This window comes from Hermetia illucens, chromosome 4 (assembly GCF_905115235.1).
Source record: "Hermetia illucens chromosome 4, iHerIll2.2.curated.20191125, whole genome shotgun sequence".
NCBI classification, from domain to species: domain Eukaryota; kingdom Metazoa; phylum Arthropoda; class Insecta; order Diptera; family Stratiomyidae; genus Hermetia; species Hermetia illucens.
In genome coordinates, this window is record NC_051852.1 from 111575113 (window position 1) to 111595885 (window position 20773).

Sequence of the window (20773 nt, forward strand, 5' to 3'; positions counted from 1 at the left end):
GAGGCAAAACACACTGCGTGTTCAAAAATGCGAGCAACACGAAATGAACTCTTGGCTAAAAAACAAACTCTGGCTGGGTCCGTTCATTTACCGGCCCCATCTATTCCTCCTCGAGTGTGATTTGCTGATGTAGTGAAAAACCAAGGCCAAGAAGAAGCTGTCGCTGGCAGTCCAAATCAGGAACTATCTTCGATTATTACTGCACTGTCGAATAATCTGAATCAGTTCATGAATACTATCAGCACTATGATCTAGGAGCTAATAAAGAACCAAAATATAATGTTGCAGATTCTTTTACATAAAAAAGAAATAGCAGAGGAATTGTTCATTGGAATCCAAACAGCCTTGAAGCTAAACCCCTTGGAGCGAAAGCCAAACGCTAGCTCAAACATTATCCATTGGAAGTAACCAAAAAGAAGTTCATTCAAGCAACGTCACTATGCCCTCAGATGTGGTCAGGAGAATTTATTTATTATTATTATTTTATTATTAATATCTCGGGAGCAGTTTAGTCAGTTCTTTGAGACTTTAGGGAAAAAATTCATTGCCGCTGGAGAACTTCATCATATATGAGGAGGTCCTGGCCGACTGATATCAACAATACTCCAGACTTAATCCACTTTGAAGTATAAAAAGGAATTCCACGCCCATGTACAACGGCGCAAACAATATACGAGTTGTCGTCAGACCACTCTCACGTAATTATCACAGTGCAAAAAAGCCAAAGGATAAACAATCTGGACTACCGAATAAATCCACAAATTGGCGAACATTCAGCAAGGAAATCAGCAATAGTATTTCGCTGTTGAAACATTTTGAAACAGCTGCCAGTAAAAGTCCTCAAATTATTATGTTACATGTTCAATGCATGTTTGAGAATCGGATATTTCTCCAATTGTTGGAAGAGTGCAACTATAATAATGATTCCAAAAGCTGGAGAAGATGCCATTCAAGTCAAATCATACAGACTAATAAGCCTTCTTCCCACAATTTCGAAAGTATTCGAAAAACTGCTACTCCAGAAGCTTTTGCCAATTTTAGCTTAAAGCAACATTATATATGATCCCCAATTCGGATTTAGAAAACAGTACAATACAATAGAACAAGTCTGCTTCAATATGAGTTATATATCCGGTGCTCCTTCGTATTTCCGCAACGTCGATTCTCGATAAAGACTTAGAGACCAGGACAATAGTGGAAAAAATTGGGCAGTCCACTACTGAAACTTAACCAGACTGAAAATTCACCCGAACACAATGGCTAAGAGAATTTTGACTCATTGGAAATCCAAGTGGCTATAAAGAGTTGACCCCCTGGACCTCGGAAAGGCATCTGCACTAGTATCAGTTTGAATATTTTGCTCTTTTTTTAAGGTTAACCTTATTAATATCGGGTTACTGTCTGTCTGCCCGTCTGTCTGTCTTTTTTTTTTCAAGAAGTGGAAATCTTCAAAAGGCACTGGTCTGGACACCCAGCGTGTGGGATTTTTACCCACTAAAGCCTTCCCCGACTCCCTCCCTGCCCCGCGGAACCACCATAAAGTATTACATCACAGGGCGGAGTCAGCTCACTCTAGCTTAGTCGACTTTCTTCTATACGCGGCGCCCGTGACCCCGCTTTTCTCCTCTCCTCTGCCTTTCGCAATTTATTTTGGATAGATGCGATCATGTAGTTGACCGCATCTCAATTCTGTTGATGTGCCAGCATCTTCGGCACCAGATTTTCTGGTATCAACGCCTCTCCTAGAGTCTCCTCTAGATTCCTCCTTTCTTCCACAAATCTCGGACAGTAGAAAAATACATGCGATATCCTCCGTACCCCGTGAGAAACTGGGTGAGATTATAAATAATCTCACTGTGTCGTCTCTCCAACCACTTCCTGATGGCAGGAATGATTCTGTGAGTCCACCGGCCCTTTCCCGAGCATTCCCACCGCTGTTGCCATCTATTTATGGATCTCCCCCTCTCAGCATTCTTCGTCTGCGATAAGGGATAGATTGGCTTCGCATTGTATATATTCGCCATCTCATCTGCCAAGATGTCAACCGGCATCATTCGAGAGATGACGAATGCTGCATCATCTGAGACAGTCCTGAAGGCAGAGCATACCCTCAGGGCTGCCCTCCTGTAGACTGCATTCATTTTAGTCTGTCTGTCCGTCACATGCATCTTTCTTGGAGACGGTTACAGCGATGAGAACACTTACACATACAGTGAGTTACATCCTTTCCCTATACATGCAATAGGGGGCGTACATTTTTTTTCATCAAATATAGTCATGTGGGGTATCAAATTAAAGGTCTCGGTTAGTACTTTTCGAAGCCGGTCCTAGTTTTGACATTTGTGGGAAAGGTGGGGAGTGCGGGGGGTTGAAATTGATCATTTCTTTAAGGGGGTCATTCTTAGAAACTATCAAACTGAAAAATCTGAAAAAAAAACAGGAGTCTGAAACTATATGGTGCCTGGGCTCCGAAATACCTTCCAAATCGATGTCTCTTCAAATAAAGTTAATCCTATCACGGTGAAATTGAAGCAATATAGGCTATAATCTAGAGCTTGATTCTACCAAGTTTGGTGGAAATCGCACTATTACTAATAAAGTTATGATGGGTCAAAGTTGTCCCTTCTTTGGAAATTCAAGATTTTGAATGTCAATATCACCCGAAAGTGAATATTCTCACATAGTAGTACTAATGGGACAAATTCACATTCAAATGTCTTTATAAAAGAAATACACAAAAGCTTTCGTACCTGAAGCACCAAGCTTTAATTAATTAATATTGACCACCACTTCAAAAATTTGCGATTTAACTTAATTTAAATTAAGGAACAAAATGTAAAAATACATAGTTAATTCTAAAACTTAAAATTTCCAGCATTGGCATGGAATTATGTAAATAATTTACTAATTTTAAGAAATTTAAATATTTGAAGCTTCCAGTGTATGGTAGAATGGAATAATAAAGATTTATTCAAAACAAAAGAACCCATCAGGAGTTAGAGTATTTTGATGTTAACCAGTGAGTTTCCAAATAAACATGTAGTCATCTGATTGGTTGTATTTGTTTAATGGCTTTTAGCTATGCTCAACATCTCCAAATAAATATATACTCAAAGTCTCCAGCTTGTGGACTACATATTCAGCGAACATGCAATGCTTTACTTATCCTTCTTTTGCAGTATCAAAGCAATGTACAGGAATTATTTCTTAAAAGAAAGCTAACACAATTAAGATACGCTCTCAAATAGATATTTGATTCCTTAAATTGTTTGAATTTCCAGTCCACCACAGGTGTATGAAGCATATAGTTCCTACATTTAATAAATATTTGATCCCTAAGAACTTTTTATAGAATATCACTGGCCACTACCGGAGCTTTCTTTAGTGACATTCAAAAGCTAAATTACTCTGTTATGTGTATACTAAAGCTAGAAAGGACACGCATTTAAGAATATCTTATGCCCATCCTCTAATAACTGGCAATATTCACCAAAGACTAATACGTTTTTTAAATTCAACAGATTTATCGTTAGCATATGCTCCCGTCATTGAAGACATCAGACCATTTCTCGGTATTTTACTCGGAATTGTCGGCAGCATATTCCTCGTAGCCTTGATAATTGTTATCATCGTTCGGATGCGAGGCTCATCAGGCAGAGATCGTCATAACTATTCCCATCAAGTCAGTCGCGACACGTTGCACAATGGCCAGTCAATTCAGGATATTAGAACGGGACGAGAGACTTGCCAGACTAGCAGCGCCGATAGCATCGACAAAAACCCGGATATTATTCCGCAGGGTAAAAAGGGTCCATCCTTTGTAATTGGTGTGATAAAATCTTTTCAACCTTACAGATATGCCGGATGCAGATGATCACGACGACGACGATGAATGGACGACGACAAAGACCGGAAACAGTCATAGTAGACCGTATGCAACGGCTGCATTGGCAGAACAAAATGCAGTAATTACATCATCGACGTACGATCGAATACCGTACGGGGTAATGGACAAAATGCCAGGTGTCCAGAGCCAATCAAATCTCTTACATCAGCAGCAACAACCGCAGCATCAACATCATCACCATGCAGCACCCCAATATATCACCACGTACAATACACTAATACCAGTTAGCAAAATGGGTTACACGACACAACCGAACAAGGTAAGCCCGTCAAGGACTATCTTACGCTTAGTTGGGTTTATTGCCACAGTTTCCTCTCATGTACGATGAAATTAAACATCAATACGGAATAATGCATACGCATGCACTTAATGCAGCATCGAACGCATCCTTTGAGGATTTTCCGGGCAGGGAAATGTTGAATGCCTGACGAAAATCCATCTGGGAAAGTCGATTAGCAATTTCCGCAGAATTTCATGAGCTTTAGGGGAACGTATTGTTTTGGATACTGTCAGAATATGTAGAGTGGCATCAATGTGCAATCTATCTACAGTGGATGCATCTCTGTATTCTTGTACTGCATTAGACGCCTCATCAAATCTTATGTGTAGGATGCAATAGCTAGAGGAGAAAAGAATTGTTTGCTCAAGCGACAAATGAGTTTGGCTTCGTCCTTGCAGGCAAGTTTTCAGTAGGTTAGTAGGTTAAAGATGATGGCTGGATAGGTAGAAAGTGGCAATAATGTTAAAGAAATATTTATCTATGTGTATGGATTTATGATTTGTATATACATACATAACATATATATATAAATTTTCGCTTGGCAGGAGCCATTATAACATCAATGATGATTCAAGGAAGTGAAGAAGTCAATGCAAGATTCATGCACTTTTGATATACCAAACATAACATAGATGGATTTTTGATAGGCTGGAGTGGGCATAAGGCCAGTACTATCTTGCTGAATGGAATCACATATGCTACATGAACGAGTGTATTTCTACCCATCAACGTCATGACCTGTTTTTAAGTAAGTCCCATTCTCTTAGTGCAAATCGTTCCAACAGATGATGTGCATTTTCCTCCGCTCAATGTCCCTCCCATGCTGCTCTCCTGCATACTCAGGTCCTTACATAACTTCGTTATCCTAACCAAGCTTTAGTTACTTTTCTCTCTGCTGTATTCGCAATTACATATGTAGGTGGTTATCGATTTGTAAAAAAAACCTCAAACCATATTATTGCCTTATGGTTGTCATTTTAAAAGGCAATTTCGATCTAAAATTTGTCCATCCGATGAAAAGAGGAAAATAATTTTTGAATTATTTTTTTCTTTGAACTTCCGTAAAAACACTAATGCCAAAATTGATTCGGAAATTAACAGTCTGTGATACCACTTCTCAAGATTATGATCTTTTGGACTGTACGTGTGAAACCCCTGATATTCCGTTTAAATCAGAACATTTGAAGGAGCACATTCGGCGGGCTTCACTTAAGTTTCAAGCATCTCAGATGTCAAGATGTTTAGACGAAAATTGGCCACGTAAAGGATATCACTTCATAACTTTCTTACGAACTGGATGCCGCAGTACATTGTAATCTGCAATTACTTCGTTGAATGAAGATTCGTAATTGGAAAGCTCTGAATCAGTTATAAAAAAAATTAAATCAAGAACTGCCCAATGAACTAGGCTTGATCTGGATTGACGCACGTCGACAGTGTCACAACCACGACCTCTCGCTATCGATTTTTGCTTGATTACCATAATGTGCTAATCTACTGCGGTATCGAGGGCTCTCAGAATTTTTTGTTTCTCTAATTTGAACGGTAATACCATTGATATCGGCTGGAGAATCTAGACCTAAGTAATATGACACTTTGCTACTCTTGAAAGCACTCCTATTTGGCCTACTTGGTACTACTTTTATATTCTAAAAAACTTTATGGAAGTACGTAGACGAAAATTCGTTGTAGTATTCTGCTGTTCCCGCAAGACGCGATCGATTCGATAGAGATTCTGATATACAGGAAAGACGCTCTCTATGAAAAGCCACACATAATTTCTTAAAGTGATATTATAATCTCGACGGGTTATACAAAAGAATTGATGGGGTCTGACAGCACATTGCTCAGTAGTGGAAAGGATTGCGGATTTTTGCAACTGTCATCGCCTGGCAATCGGTAACTGATTGTTCAGGCGTGCCATATGATCAGTAGTGTTTCAACTGACTGGCAAGTGGAATTCTAGTCAGATCAATCACATCGTTATAAACATCACATTCAGAAGTCGTCTTTTGAACATGCCTAGCAAAAGAAGTCCAGCCATTGACCCGGAAAGAAACAATCATTCGATGACCGCTTGTCTTCCCTTGCATGTCGTAGCTGCACCTACAAACAGAGGAGTAGATCGTCGACCCGAAATTCAATACGGCCGTCTCCGCAGTATGACTGTCACCCTGCAATGAAAGCCCTGCTGAATCAACACCAACAGTTCTACTACCAAACTCTATCTCCACATCCACGTGGTGACCGCTGGGAGCTCTTTCTTGACGAAAAGCTGCAGATGGAGAAGGATGAAGGCGAGTCTCCCGCGCCTAAAAACGGGACAAGCTGTACCAACTGGTCCTCCAGGTTGGGGGTTGGGTAGGGCTGACAACCCTACACGGAAAACCGATGTTACGGAGCCACGAAAGGAGCCTCGTACAGGATGGACTTCAAAACGACGGACCCGGCAACGACAACGGATCAACGATTTGTGCATTTTCTCATGGAACGTGCGCTCCCTGTACAGAGATGAAGCTGATGACCAGCTAGCCGATACCCTGTCCCAATATAGGGCTGATATAACAACGTTACAAGAGATGCGATGGACAGGGACCGGCTTCCTGGAGAAGAGCCGCTACACCATATATTATAGCGGTCATCCAGTAAACCATGTGCTCGGAGTAGGTTTCTTAGTCAGTCAAAAAATGAAACCTGCTGTTATCGGTTTTGAAAATATAAGCGAACGGCTATGCACTCTGCGCTTGGGAGGCAAGTTTAGAAATATAAGCCTCATTGACATTCACGCGCCTACAGAGGAGACTGCAGAGTCGGAGAAGGATACCTTCCACGCAGCAGTCGAACGAACCCTCAAAGCCTGTCCCAGATACGATATTAAAATCATACTTGGGGATTTTAATAGGCAAGTAGGGAAGGAACCCGTATTCAGGCGATACGTTGGCTCCCATAGCTTACACGAAAAAAAAAAATGATATCGGACTGCGGATTATTCAATTAGCAGTGTCACACGAAATGGTTGTTGGAAGTACCTGGTTTGCGCGGAAAGCGGTCCACAAACATACGTGGGCCTCTCTAGATGGGGCCACTTTCAACCAAATTGACCATGTGTTGATCGAACGCCGCCACCTCTCAGCCTTGATGAATGTCAGAACATATAGGGGGATCACTATCTCGTTGGCATGGTGCTCCGAGCTCGAATAACAATAACACCTAGAATCCCCTCTGACAATCAGGTGAGAGTGAACACTGAAGCCATCTACAACACAACCCTCCGCGACACCTATAAGAGGGAAATGGATGCCGCAATAACTGCAGTCAACAGAGGACCTGGAGATGAAGCATCAACAAATGATCTTCACAATCATCTGAAGAACGTTATCATGGATACGGCCACAAAGATACTTGGCCCCAGCCGCAAAAGGAGTCGGAACGGCTGGTTTGACGATGAATGTAAGCTAGCAACGGAACGGAAGAATGCCGCATACCGAGTAATGTTGCGTTCTCAAAGAACGCGGGCACTCGCAGAGACTTATCACGAACTCCGTCGAGCGGAGAAGCGATTTCACAGATGGAAAAAGGAAGCCTGGGAGAACCTACAAGTCTATGAACTAGAAAAGTACGGGGAGTAACCGCACCAGGCGCGAAAGTTTTACCAACAAGTCAGCAGGATGAAGCCTTATACACCTCGATGCTCATCCTGCCGAGACAAAGAGGGAAATCTGATTTCCGACAGAATGGGCATATTAGAGCGATGGGTTGAGTACTTTGATGAGCTACTGAACAACCAGGACGTCGGCGAGTTCAAGGTCCCGCCAAATGAAGACGACGGACAAATACTGCCACCACAAAGTTTAGGAGAAACAGTCCGTGCAATTCATCGGCTAAAAAATCATAAGTCGCCAGGAGCCGATGGAATTACAGCCGAATTAGTTAAAAATGGAGGCGAGCAGTTACACCAAGTGGTTCATCAACTTGTGTTCAAGATACGGGACAGCGAATCAATGCCTGGCGATTGGCAACGAGGCATTATCTGTCTCATACATAGAAAGGGAGATATCACACAGTGCAGCAATTATAGAGGTATCACTATGCTGAGTACCATCTATAAGATATTCTCCACTATAGGGGATCTCCGATACCCGTGATAAGTACGATAAGTAAAGCGTAGCGACGTTATAATAAGAGTAATTGAGCCATCACGTTGATCAAGGAAGCAGAAGCTGCTGCGAACAAAAACAAGAGTGGAGAGTGGTTCTACTGCATGGCGTAGCCAACAGTGAAATTATCGGCCCCGTTAATATGCGGCCTAGTCAGTGCCACTCTCCCCTTATGATTACATCCAACAATGCCAACAATGTTCCTCGTTCAAAATAGTATCAGATACGTCGGAGACAAGAATTCACGGAGGCTCTGAGCTTCTGAAAACCAGTGGGAACTATTTTCCATATGTTTTTCCTATATAGGTACCCAAAAAAAAACATTATCACAGAATAGTCTCAACTTGATCACGATGGCAAGGTTACTACATTTCAGATTTGAGTCAAACGGCTGAAGGTGGATCTAATGCCGTAAACGCGTCGAGCGACATCGAGTTCGGTGCAACCATCGGCAGAAACCACGCTAGATGTATAAATTAATCGGAACCTTCTATGCTCTGTCAATTAATGCAGGCTGGAATTCTTTTTCTTGTTGATCTTCAGCCTGGCACTATTTACTTCTCTCTCCAAATTCAAAGACTTTTGGCCGAGGATTCGGAGAGGGCACACAGATGCGATTATCGAAATTGAGGTGTTTAAGGTAAACATCATAGTCCATCGAAGTCGCCCACGTCCTGCTGAGCAGACAGCATAAAGAACGTCACCGACAACAAAAAGAAATAATATCGGTGACAAAAAGAAATCCTGGAAAATTTCGCTCTCGACTTTGGATTTTACCTCTGCGCACCGCGTGGCATTTCCATCCAATGCGTTATGATGATAGCTACTAATTTGCCTGAAATTCTCCTCCTGTTTAGAGCTACACTCCCTGTTCATGTTGTTGAGAGCTTTCTAGAAATCGATGAGCAAGCGAAGTTGTCGTGTACCCCTATTTCCAAAGTTAAAAACTATCGTAACCCCAATAGTTATCTCCATCCTATCTTCCGCTAAGATTTTCAAGTTGACCATGAAGTCCATTATCGAAAAAAGCTGTGACGCCGAAAATGATGATGAACATTGCAGTCCTTTCATTCGATATTCATGGTACTATCATTCCCACTGTGAATGAAATCACTTACCTAGGGATGACAATGAACTCCCGTTTTCCCCACCTATCCCATATTTGAATGGAACTGAATCTCCGTGCACTGTTCCAAAATGATCCATTGGGTCTTGATGGGATCAATGCAGAAGGATTGAAAGAGAACACCAGCCTGCTTTCTGTGGACCAATCTTTCGAGGTGTTCTTTGATGCATTCCAGGATTATTTTAGCCCCTGTCTTTGTGTAGGCAGATATCACGCATATACACTTCTTTTGGAATTTTAACGATCATCCCTTTATTTTACTCTTTGGGAAAGGGCTCGGATTTCCAGGATATAATTATAAGTTAAACTTACAGATCTTCGGAAACTGCATAATTATGCGGGAGATGATCGAATCGAGCGGCTTTAATCCATTGCAGTTCATTGATGGTCAAGATGATTTTGATCTTGTTTGGAGAAGGAGCCTTTATCCGCATGTTACGGTGACTAGTAATTTCAACGCCATGAAGAGGAACCTCACTTTCCACCGTTCCACGTACGCTCGTCATCGTGGATCGACAGTTACCGTGCCCCACAAGACCACCGAAAGATTTGCGATCGATTCTTAAGGGGGTCATCCCGTGTGAAGGCCATTTTTTTTGCCTTTTTTTGAAAAATTATTTTGGAGGAATAAATCTTCGTAGATTGGTTTGATGACTGTTTGAACTTCTTCAGTCAAAGGTGCCTTCTCGTGGTGGAAACTATCCAGTTCTCCTTTAGCTTTCGCTTTACGCCATTTGTACCAACTGTCCTCGCTTGCTGGACAATTTTGATGCTGAGTATTTTCGTCTGTAGAACATTTATGGAAGAAAGTTGCCTAAATTTCTTGCTTCATTCCTTCTATCGAATTTGCGTGTCGACGAATAGCTAACCCAAAAAAATGTAGTGAGGTCGTTGATAACTTTATCCGTAAGTTTTCCAGCCCCTATTCCACCAATGCCTTTGTGATTCTTGTTTGCATTTCTAAGCCGCGTTTCCATTCTTTTCTCAACATGTCTTACACATTCCTTGTTAAGGTTTTGTGTAAACACAAAACCTTATTAAAATCGGTTTACTGTCTGTCTGTCGGTCTGTCTGTCTGTCCGTCACACGCATTTTTCTCGGAGACGGTTGCAGCGATTGACACCAAATTCGGTGGAAAGCTGGGAACGCTCACGCATACAGTCAATTACATCCTTTTACAACGAATTTAAGGGGGGGTCCCCATACATGCAAAAGGAGGGTGTACATTTTTTTTCATCAAATATAGTCATGTGGGGTACCAAATTAAAGGTCTCGGCCAGTACTTTTCGAAGCTGGTCTTAGTTTTTACATTTGTTGGAAAGGTGGGGAGTGCGGGTGGTTGAAAGTGACCATTCCTTTACGGGGGCCATTCTCAGAAACTACCAAACCGAAAAATCTGAAAAAAATTGAGAGGCTGCCACTATATGGTGCCTGGGCTCCGAAATACCTTCCACACTGATATCTGCATAAATAAAGTTGATAATAGTATATTACTATAATTTTTAGTAATTCGCTGCAGAACCCCCCTTAAATTCATGCTAGGACCACGAAATTTCGCAACAATATAGGGTATTATATAGAGCATGATCTTACCAACTTTGGTGGAAATCGCACTATTACTAACAAAGTTATAATACGTCAAAGTTGTCGCTTCTTCGCAAATTCAAGAGTATAAATGTCAATATCATCCGAAAGTGGATATTCCCACATAATATATGCATATATTACGTGCTGCGTACTAAGAAATACACAAAACCTTTCGTACCTGAAGCGTCCAGCTTCCGGTTTCCCGACTTGTTTACTACTACGTATATTTTATTATTTGCAGAAATTTACAGAAATACCGGAGAAAACTCCAGCAAAATCTAATATACAATATACAAAACTTGTCGCAATTGGAACATCCATGTTCATGCTTGCTGATGTTGATGTGAAGTCCTTTTCCTTCTCTGATAAGTATCGATTCCCATGAAATACTCGTTTTTTAGTGCGAGCATGACGTTGAACGTTAAAGCGATCTCTCTTCATACGATCCATTTAAAAAAAATCACTGAACACAACACACAAACAGCACAATACTTACAACAAAATATAACTAGTATAGCTTGAAAGCCTTTCAGTGCTCACTCTAGACTGGATTATCCTTTTTATTCCAAACAGTAAATAAGTTTAGACAATTAATTGGTTTTCCATCTTTTCATATTTATACCTGTGCTCGAATTTATAAGGCTCAGTTAAAAAACTAACAGGTAAAAAAAGATTCGATGCTCTTTCTCATCGAGTACTCTACGCGCGGCTGCAAACTACTTACTTGTTTAACACTGTAATTTCTGAACGACTCGGAATATGGGAAAATCCCTTTGCCCACATATTCTCCACTATATATAGATACAATTCATGCAAAAAAAAAATCGATTTCTCCAACCCGACACACGGGATGACCCCTTTAAATTGTTGCGTTCTGTAGCATTTTCTGCGTCTCTAAACAGCGCAAAGAAAATTTTTTTTTCTCACAGGGTGCTCTACGTTGAACTTCCCAGGATTTCACACAGTATCGCTGCTCGGGCGTGTCATGCTCTCTATCGCTAGCTGCGGTCAATAAAGCCTTCCGTTTTTCGATAAGTTTCCACGATTGCGCAGTCAGCCAAATCTTGTAACGACCCTTCGGGACGTGGCCGACAATCAATGTAGCACACGAAACAAGTCGGGAAACCGGAAGCTGAAAGCTTCAGGTATGAAAGGTTTTATTTTTCTCCTTTATAAAAACATTTGAGTGGACATTTGCCCCATTAGTACCTAGTACATAATATATGTATATATTTTGTGAGGATATCCACTTCTGTTAGAGCCCACCTTCATTAGGATGCCTCTCTTTAATTGTGTGTAATTGCTCACAGAAAGCATCTTTATCCACTATATCGTTAATCACTGTTCGCGCTTAGCACTGCGCCATTGTGAGGCTCTTTGACCTGGACTGGAATCTTGTAGTCAAAATCCTATCAGAAACCGGCTTGGTAGCCGTCAATAATAGTCCGACACCGAATTCTTGCCAGCTACCACTTGGCTTTCCCGAGTACATAAGTCTATTGCTACAAGGAGGAAGGGAGAACTCTTCAGAGTCTCACCATCTAACTTCGTTTAGGTCCAGAATATCCGGTTTATATCATTTTTCAATTCAATGAACCTTCGCTCGGATCGGAAAAATCTAAAGTTTTACAACTCCCGAAACCATAGTGGAAGAGCGTGCATTCTCACCGATCATAATCAATTTTCGATAGCCAATAGCCAAAGTCCCTATCCGAAGTGTTACTGATGTTTCGGCATCAGTGAAGTTTCGAAATGTTCAAATTGCTAATCAACAAATTTCTATCCCTTTTAATCGTCTTTCATGGTAAGCAGTAAAGAAGACTTTCTGTGTATTCGAAAATCCTATCTCGCCATTACTATGACAATGTGAGAGATATATTTATGTTCCAACGTCCCTAAAGGGGCAAAATAATATCGAAATACATCAAACAATAGTTCAAAAACTTAATCATCTAAGCGCTGTTTGATTTACCCTTTGAATCCCTTTGCATCGACTATATTGGCAAAAATCTCATCAGTGTGAAACAGAGGCTGGAATTTAGATCACCGCTTCACCTACTTCTCAATGATTTCAAAGATGTTTTGATTGTGCCAATAGGAAGTGTATCTGGAATTCGATGCGCAGGAAGAACATTCAGATAAAGTGATAGCTACCTTGGCTATAGGACGATCTGTTCTCAAAGACACCGACTACAATGATGAGTCTACTTGTTTTGAGTTTGACTGGTCGTGTTTGCATTAATAAGTATATAGTACCGATTAATATCGCATTAATAAGTATATAGTATCAAAAATATCGCTTTTCTTCCCAACGATGGCACCGAACTAATAGTTGCTGCGTGTATTACCAGCGCAAATTCCCTTTTCTTTATCGATCGAGGAGGAACTGCGGCATATTTTTGTCTGATTCACAGCATTACAGGCTCGACGTCCTAGAGTAATGTGAAGTTGGATTTTCGAAATCTGCAGAACACTCCTCTCCATTTTGTGGAAATGTATTCCAGGAAGTCTGACAGTCGAAATGTATTGGATTGATGCTGATGGAAATGGCAAAGTGTATCCTCATTACTTGAAAGGCGGTGATTGCGAGACTCCCGTTCAAAATAAGGAACATTTCAACATGACGTTAATGCATAACTAACGGTGGCTTTCTATGCAAAGGAAAGGGAGGCTTTCTATGAGCAATTGAATGCAGCCCAGGAGAAGCTTGGTAAAAGTGATATTCTGATCGTGATGTGCGGTCTGAATGCCAAGTTGGGCTTTAATATCACCTTGATGGGACATGTGGAAGCGAAAGCCTTTTTGGGGACCCTAATGACAACAGTGAGAAGCCTACTACTTGTTACATTTTCCAGCCATTTTCATTGGTGGTGCGTTCAAGCGTAGAACCTGCCATAAGGTTTATTGGGTTTCAACTAACATTGGTAGGATGTACATAATAACAGAGGCGTTGGTATCAGCCTCGAAAATGATCATCATCTAATGGTCATTTGTCTTTCCTTTCTTAAGCTTTTGCGCCTTCACGCAAGGGTAAACAGTTAGAAGTTACGAGACTGCGCTGTCACTCGGTAGCGGGAAAACTAGCTTAACGATCGGATGGCAGACATTTGAACAGCCCGTCGGAGAATATTGATAAGCACTGGGTTGCTATCAAAAATCGCCTTTTCTCCGACACAAGTGAAGTTGGCCGCGTCGCCTGGAAAGGACAGTATAAGATCCGGCTGATTAACAGAACGTGGAACCAGATTGATGAGCGTAGGGTACTGAAGGCTTTTATTGCCGCCGAAATGGGGGGAGAACTTGATGCATTTGAGCTCCAGTACCGCAGCAAATCTCTTTTATCTCAGGAAAACAGAGGTTGCCATAAATAATGACGACTTTGTTACCGAATAGCATGAGCGAAGGTAGGTTCTGAGCTTCGACCTTAAGGATTGGAATGAGTATCATGGTTCTCAGCTACAAAAGAAGCCACCTCCTTAAAACAAAAGTGAAACCATCTCAGTCATAAATACAATCAAGCGAGGCAAAGCCGCTGGAGTTACCGGCCTCCCAGCCAAAGCGGTCATCGCAGCTCCTGTTGTCTCCCCAGAGGTGCTTCCTTCAACCATTTATAAATTCTCGGGCTGCTCATCAAGATTCCGAAGAAAGGTAGCTAGCTGGGGCGCAATAAATATATCGCAAGTTTGATCGATAGAGAGAAAACTGGTTCCTGTTCTGGATTTTCCTGCCTTGAACCACTACTCTGGTCTGAAATTCTTTCGAACGAGAAATTTTGATGGCGCACTAGCATTCTCCTCCAAGTTATCCATGGAAGTGTTGACCAGAAATATATATGGCTACTTATCCCTTGGCAGTGTATAACGCGTCCACGCCCGCACTCCTTCTCTACTGTACGCCAAGTGCACATGGAACGAACCACTCTTCGGCCATCTTGGGAGCTCCGCTTCTCCTTAATGTGCATATCTACTACCACTTTCGCCTTCCCATCACATCGCGTACGGGTGGCCTGTATGTCCGTCAAGTTCTTCGTTTGCGATAGTAATAGGCCAGCGTACGTCAATGATACGACCCAGACAAGTGATCACGAAGGCTTAAACCCTTAGAGTGACAGTGGTGGTTACTTTCTATATGATATTCCAATATAGTTACACAGAAAGAACACTAGCACGAAACAGTCTCAACTTGATCTTTTCCAGATTTTAGACAAAGTAGCGAAAGCGGATTTAATGATGTGAATGCGTCAGACAACATCAAATCCGGTGCCGCCGTCGGCAGATATCACGCTTTCTGGATATCCAAACTGATTAGCGCCTTCGATGCTTTGCCCATTAATGCAGATAGGAAGAGCGTCACATACTGAGAACCTTTGTTTTGTTGGGCGCCACCAATCTCTTTTTCTATATTCAGAGCAATTTATAGTAGCCAAGGTCCGTCACCCCGTGAGAACAGATGTCATCTCAATGATTTTGACAGTATCACTACGGTGATAGTATGGCCAATATTGAAGATTTTATCTCCGTTTACGGTCTAAGGGTTTGAATAGTTTTTCTAGATACTTTACAAATACAACTATAATTTGACGTATTCCTTTGACAAGCTTTGATATTTTGTATTGCTTTCTACCTACTTTTTGCATGCAGTAGAGAGCTTCCCAGCTGCAGGCCCGAAGCTTTCAAACTGCAGTAGGGGTCATATGCCACATAAAAGCACAAAGAGAACATTGCTGCGGAATATCTTTAACTCGATACTCTTATTTTGTTAAGGTATCTGCATTTGCAGATTATAGACAAAACAGCTAAAGCATATCTGGTGCTATTAATAGTTCCATCGAGTAACATTGAGTTCGTCAACAAAAATGGATTGATCAAAGTCTTCGATGCTCTGTCCATTAATGCCAAGGTATTATGAAGAATATTACCGATAATGAGTGGAAGAAGTATCACCGGCAAGGTACCATCATGACGAACTCCAATTTCCTACCAGGATATAGCATGTGATATTTTACGTCATCATTATATGTCAACATGATAATAGCAATTAGTTTCGGTATAATGCTTCCCTTTCATTGAGTATTACCTGTAAAATCGATGATGATACTGTCGACCGCCTTCTTGATATTGATGAAAATTAGGTGGCGCGGTGATCAACTCTGCACAGTGGCAGGTTGTTAATGTGGTCAGTAGTGGCCCCGAGGGTTCAGAGTGGAAACCAGGTCTACCAAGCTTGCAAGGTAGTTTTTGATGTGCTCCATAATAGTTTTAGTTATTATCTTCGCAATGACAGGTAGTGCGTAGTCCTGCAGCTTTAATACTAAAGATAGTTACTCTTTTCCGGAATCTCAGTTAAAATTCCTTTCTTCCGCTCATTAGGAATTATTTCAGATTCCCTTGATTTACTAGTAGATGGAAGTAGCAACTCTGCAGGAAATGCAAGGGTTGCGTTGAGCAGCTGGAAGGGGATAGAGAGCGTCGAAGCTGAGGAGTGCGCTCCGCTTGAGTGCATTGCATTTTGTTTGGAGAAACAGAGTATATCCGCATATTAAGGAGACTACAGTGAATACATGAAGTAAAACTTCAACATTATCAGGAGCTGTTCCCTCCTCCTCTTAAGTTGCTCGCTATTTTAGATCATGAGCCTATCGTTAACGTCATTGATCGTCGAAAAGCTTGCTCCCACCAAGAAAGAGAGTAGTACTCCGTAGAGTAGGGGGTTTCAAGAGTCTGTTGCTAATTCGAAAATCCAACCAGCTGGCAAAAACCGAAGGTCGTAACCAAAAAAATAATCCGTCTCTGAGGTATAGTAACCGTTTATGATGCATGGCTAGATTTAATGTTTACAATTTGCTAGCTCCTCAATTTTTATTCCTTCCTTTTACCATAATCCATTTAATGGACCTGGTTGATGTACTGATTCAACTCCTATAGGATCGCTTTTGAAAATCTTGGAAAAAGTGTCTCCAAAAAATAGCAAAGGGTCTTTTCTATCTTCGACAACATTTCAGGTTCATAGCAGTCAAACCAGCATGAAATCATACCAAACTGAAGGAAATGATCCATCAGAAGGTCTCACGTAAAGTATATTTGGAAAGAATTACCTCAGTGCGGGATCAGTTTTGACGGGGTATTGAGTAAATCATGTTACAAATACAGATAATCAAAAGCAAGCCAGGGCAGTCAACTTTACTATTCCTCCTTTTTGTTTATGACTTCTTTTGAGGGTTTTGAAATGCAAGCGTCAAAAACCTCTAAATAGGTTAAATGTAATGTAATGAATTCCTTCAATGAATAGTTTGATCAGGGAGTTCCTTTCAGCCAAAGTATTTTCTTTATCAACGGAAAGCGTAATTCATCACAGATATTTCAGACCACCCAAGTAACAAAAAGCTAATTGAAACCGAGAAAGGATAGAGATGTCTCCAACTTTACACTTTGTGCATGGATGAAAGAATGCAGTTCACTGCTTTCACCATTTTTCCCGCTTAGGGTGCAATTGGGCTCGCATAATAAATCCACATCACCTCCATTCATTAGAAACTTTCCCACTTTCGTCCTGTCGTCCTACCAAAGGTATACTACTTCTCGATTACTGCACACGGGTGGATTTAATCTTAAAATCGTTTCCATTGTACGAAACATCACCTAATCCTCCAGGGAGAAAGGCAGGAACATTGCAGCAGAAAAGAAAGTTATGTGTGGTGAGAGTTGAAATATTTTTCATCAGAAATGAGACTGGCGTGCAGCTTAGGGCTGAATAAAATACTTCGGGGATTATCTTTTAAGCGTGTTCTAAATTAATGTTTTCGTCTGCCTTTGACGATGTCCCAAGAAATATGATCAGATTTCCAAGGACAAGAAATTCAATGTTATGATGGAACTTGTTTACCAGAATAATTGGATTTGATGGAATTATGTGTGTTTTTGTTATATCAAGTGTATCTGAGGAGGCGAATAGCACGCAAAACTTTCAATAGACAATTTTCTTTACCTTGATTTATTTCGGGGAGGAATATCTTTGATTTTATACAAACAAACTTTGCAAGAGATTTCTCAGAATTTCCGAAATTGATTTTTGCCGTCTGGATGACTTCTAAATATATTGAAGAGTTTCTATTTTATTTTTCCAGACTGATCTCACCTACGCTGAATTAGCTGTCGCTACCCAACCTGCGCCTGTGCAAAGGATACCCTATTCCAGTGCAACTTTAGGACGTCCAAGACAATCGGAAGCAAAGCGTTTGGAACCAACTATCTACGCGCAGGTAATACCATTTGCCATTGATCGATCCATATCCTAGGTCAAGTCAAGAAATCAGTCTCCGATTCATAAAAGGCATTCTTTGACGAGTTTATAGTGGATCTCGATTAGATTTTTAAAGTGGAATCCTGGACTATCAATTGAACTTATTAATAGTGAAGATTAGTTTCCTAATGCAACTTGGTACTAGTTATAGTGTCCACATCAGCTTTACAACTTAGAGAGCTAAATAAACCAGGAGAAGAATCCTCGAAAAGATCCTAGCAAAATATAAAACTGAAGATTCAGCCAAATATATGTACCGCAAAATATACAAAGATATTCTGAAGATGTAGCTATTAACCAACTAAAAAGGATCGTTTCCGGCGACTTAATTAAATTCCCTTATATGCCGCGAACCCAAACCTCTGTTGCAAATGAAAAGGGTATTACCTTCTCAGCTGCTGCTGTAGTTCCACAGTGGCTATGACACCAGGAAATTTTCTTTTTTTAAGTGTGTGACAATCGGTGCTTTCGCTCTCCTGTCCTTACCTTCTGGTGAAGCCACTGTCTCAGTGCAGAAAGATGCAAGAGTTAGTGGAACCGGTAGTGAGAGATAGGAGAGAATAGCACCGCGAAAAGTAATAACGGCCAAAATGGAGAACGCAGCCTAAAGTCGGAAAAGAGTCCCAAGAAAAGATGTTGAAATCTGAACTGCATGATATTCTATTGTCACGAAAAAATAAAGAAATCGTCAACTCGTCGGCGGCATAAATAGTACCAGCAAAGAGGATGTGTGTTCACTCGGAAGATGGAGGCAAAGCGTGAAAGACATCTGAAAATGTTTGGAGCAAAAAAATAGCTGTCATGATCAAACAGCGATATATTTTTGCTTTAAAAAGGTGGAATGTGGTAGATGGCACGAGAAAGATGAGCCGGGTTGTTGACCCTCAGCGAACGGAACCGAGGTATGGGGATGTCCTGGACCGTAAAATGGTTTTATCTGACTTCCTTGTATTGACAAATATTTTCAGACATTCATCACACTCCAATTGAGCCTATGATAATCCCCAATGCCTTGAAGTAACAGGGAGAGCCGTGTTTGAAGGAGACTTCGATGTCAGATCTTCCAGGGGAGCATGACACTCCTGTGGGGTGTGAGTTCTAGAGACGGCTGCCGAGATGAGATTCTTTGTACTAAACATTGGTAGCAGACCGAATTTCTGTCACCTGTGCGAGGAGGACACCATTCCCGGCTTAACACTACCGATGAGAGCATGAGCTCCCATCCCATTACGGCAAATCGCATGTGTACTGGTGTGCAACTGAAACTCTTATCACCGAAACGTCAATTACGCTTACAGATGTAACCTTTTGCAAGGTTGCAGGTTACGAGGGGTTTCTGAAATGTACACAAGGTTCTATACAATGGCATCAGAAGTCCTTCGGCGTACTCAAATGAAGTGAAATGGTGGGACTTTTTAGAGTACTCCTCTCCATTTCGCCTTACATTAGGCCTCATGAAAGTTTCGCAATAGTAGACACGAACCCATTGTCGAACTGTTACTAAATGCGCTCTCATTTCCAGAGCTTCTGACAGAATTCAATTGCAAGTGTCCGATCCAGGCTAAGAAACATTACAATTGTGCAATGCTATGTACTATATACTGGGGAAGGGTATCCGAAATTGCAGATTGTTCAGAAGAGGCTTTCTATAGATGGCTTTGTCGTCGTGACGGGTGATCCAATACAAAGGTAGTCTCTGATAACACCTTGCTCAAGAATGTGAAAGGGAGGTATCATGTTACTAACCGTAAAAATAGCAGTTAAAAGTTTATAGATTAATTTTCACAGCAGCGTACCGTACGATAACATGATAAACGAAAGATCGAGTTGTCTGCACGTAACTAAAATACTGACTTCACCTTCGAAAGGGATCATGTTAGCCGGCTCGCTTGGAACTCACAAGACTTAGCCGAGTGGGGAAACTTCAAGGCGGATCAACGTTCGTCGATCCACTTTTGTTCTTGAGTTGCGTGCTTTATTGATGACCGCAAGAGCGATTGAACATGACGCAATGGAGCTAAGTTACAAACGTGGCCTACGGGGTGTTAAAATAAGTTCAATCTTTGCGCTGGTCAGGGAAGGAGAAGTGGCGAAAATAACAACGATTTCGTCAACTTGTACCGCATTACGAAAAAGTTTTATATAGATAGTTGTAACCCTTTCAATGATCTCGTGAATGACATTAACGAAAGGCTCATCATTGACTATGATAACCAGTTGTGGAGATGAAATTCCTTTTCATTATGATTCTGAATCGTATGACATCAGGTGAACAATCACCTTTTGTGATTGCTGTGGAAGCATCACATTCAAACAAAAGCAAAAATCGTTGGCATGACCGGGCTCAATCGGAGTAAAGACGCCGGCCTCCTGCAGTTTTACAGAACCGGAATCTTTCCAGTAAGTGGAAATATCCC

At 41.2% G+C, this 20773-nt stretch overlaps 1 protein-coding gene across 4 annotated transcripts in view; it reads left to right on the forward strand.

Annotated features, from left to right (window-relative positions):
• The window catches only part of LOC119654863 (nephrin), a 339369-nt gene that overhangs the window by 276333 nt on the left and 42263 nt on the right, over nt 1-20773 (forward strand). For 3 of the 4 annotated variants that reach the window (XM_038060449.1, XM_038060450.1, XM_038060452.1), the window contains exons 14-16: nt 3522-3800; nt 3856-4166; nt 18181-18315. In XM_038060449.1, the coding sequence (XP_037916377.1) occupies nt 3522-3800; nt 3856-4166; nt 18181-18315 (725 nt within the window). The remainder of the gene's footprint in view (nt 1-3521; nt 3801-3855; nt 4167-18180; nt 18316-20773) is intronic. The other variant, XM_038060451.1, reaches the window with a different exon arrangement.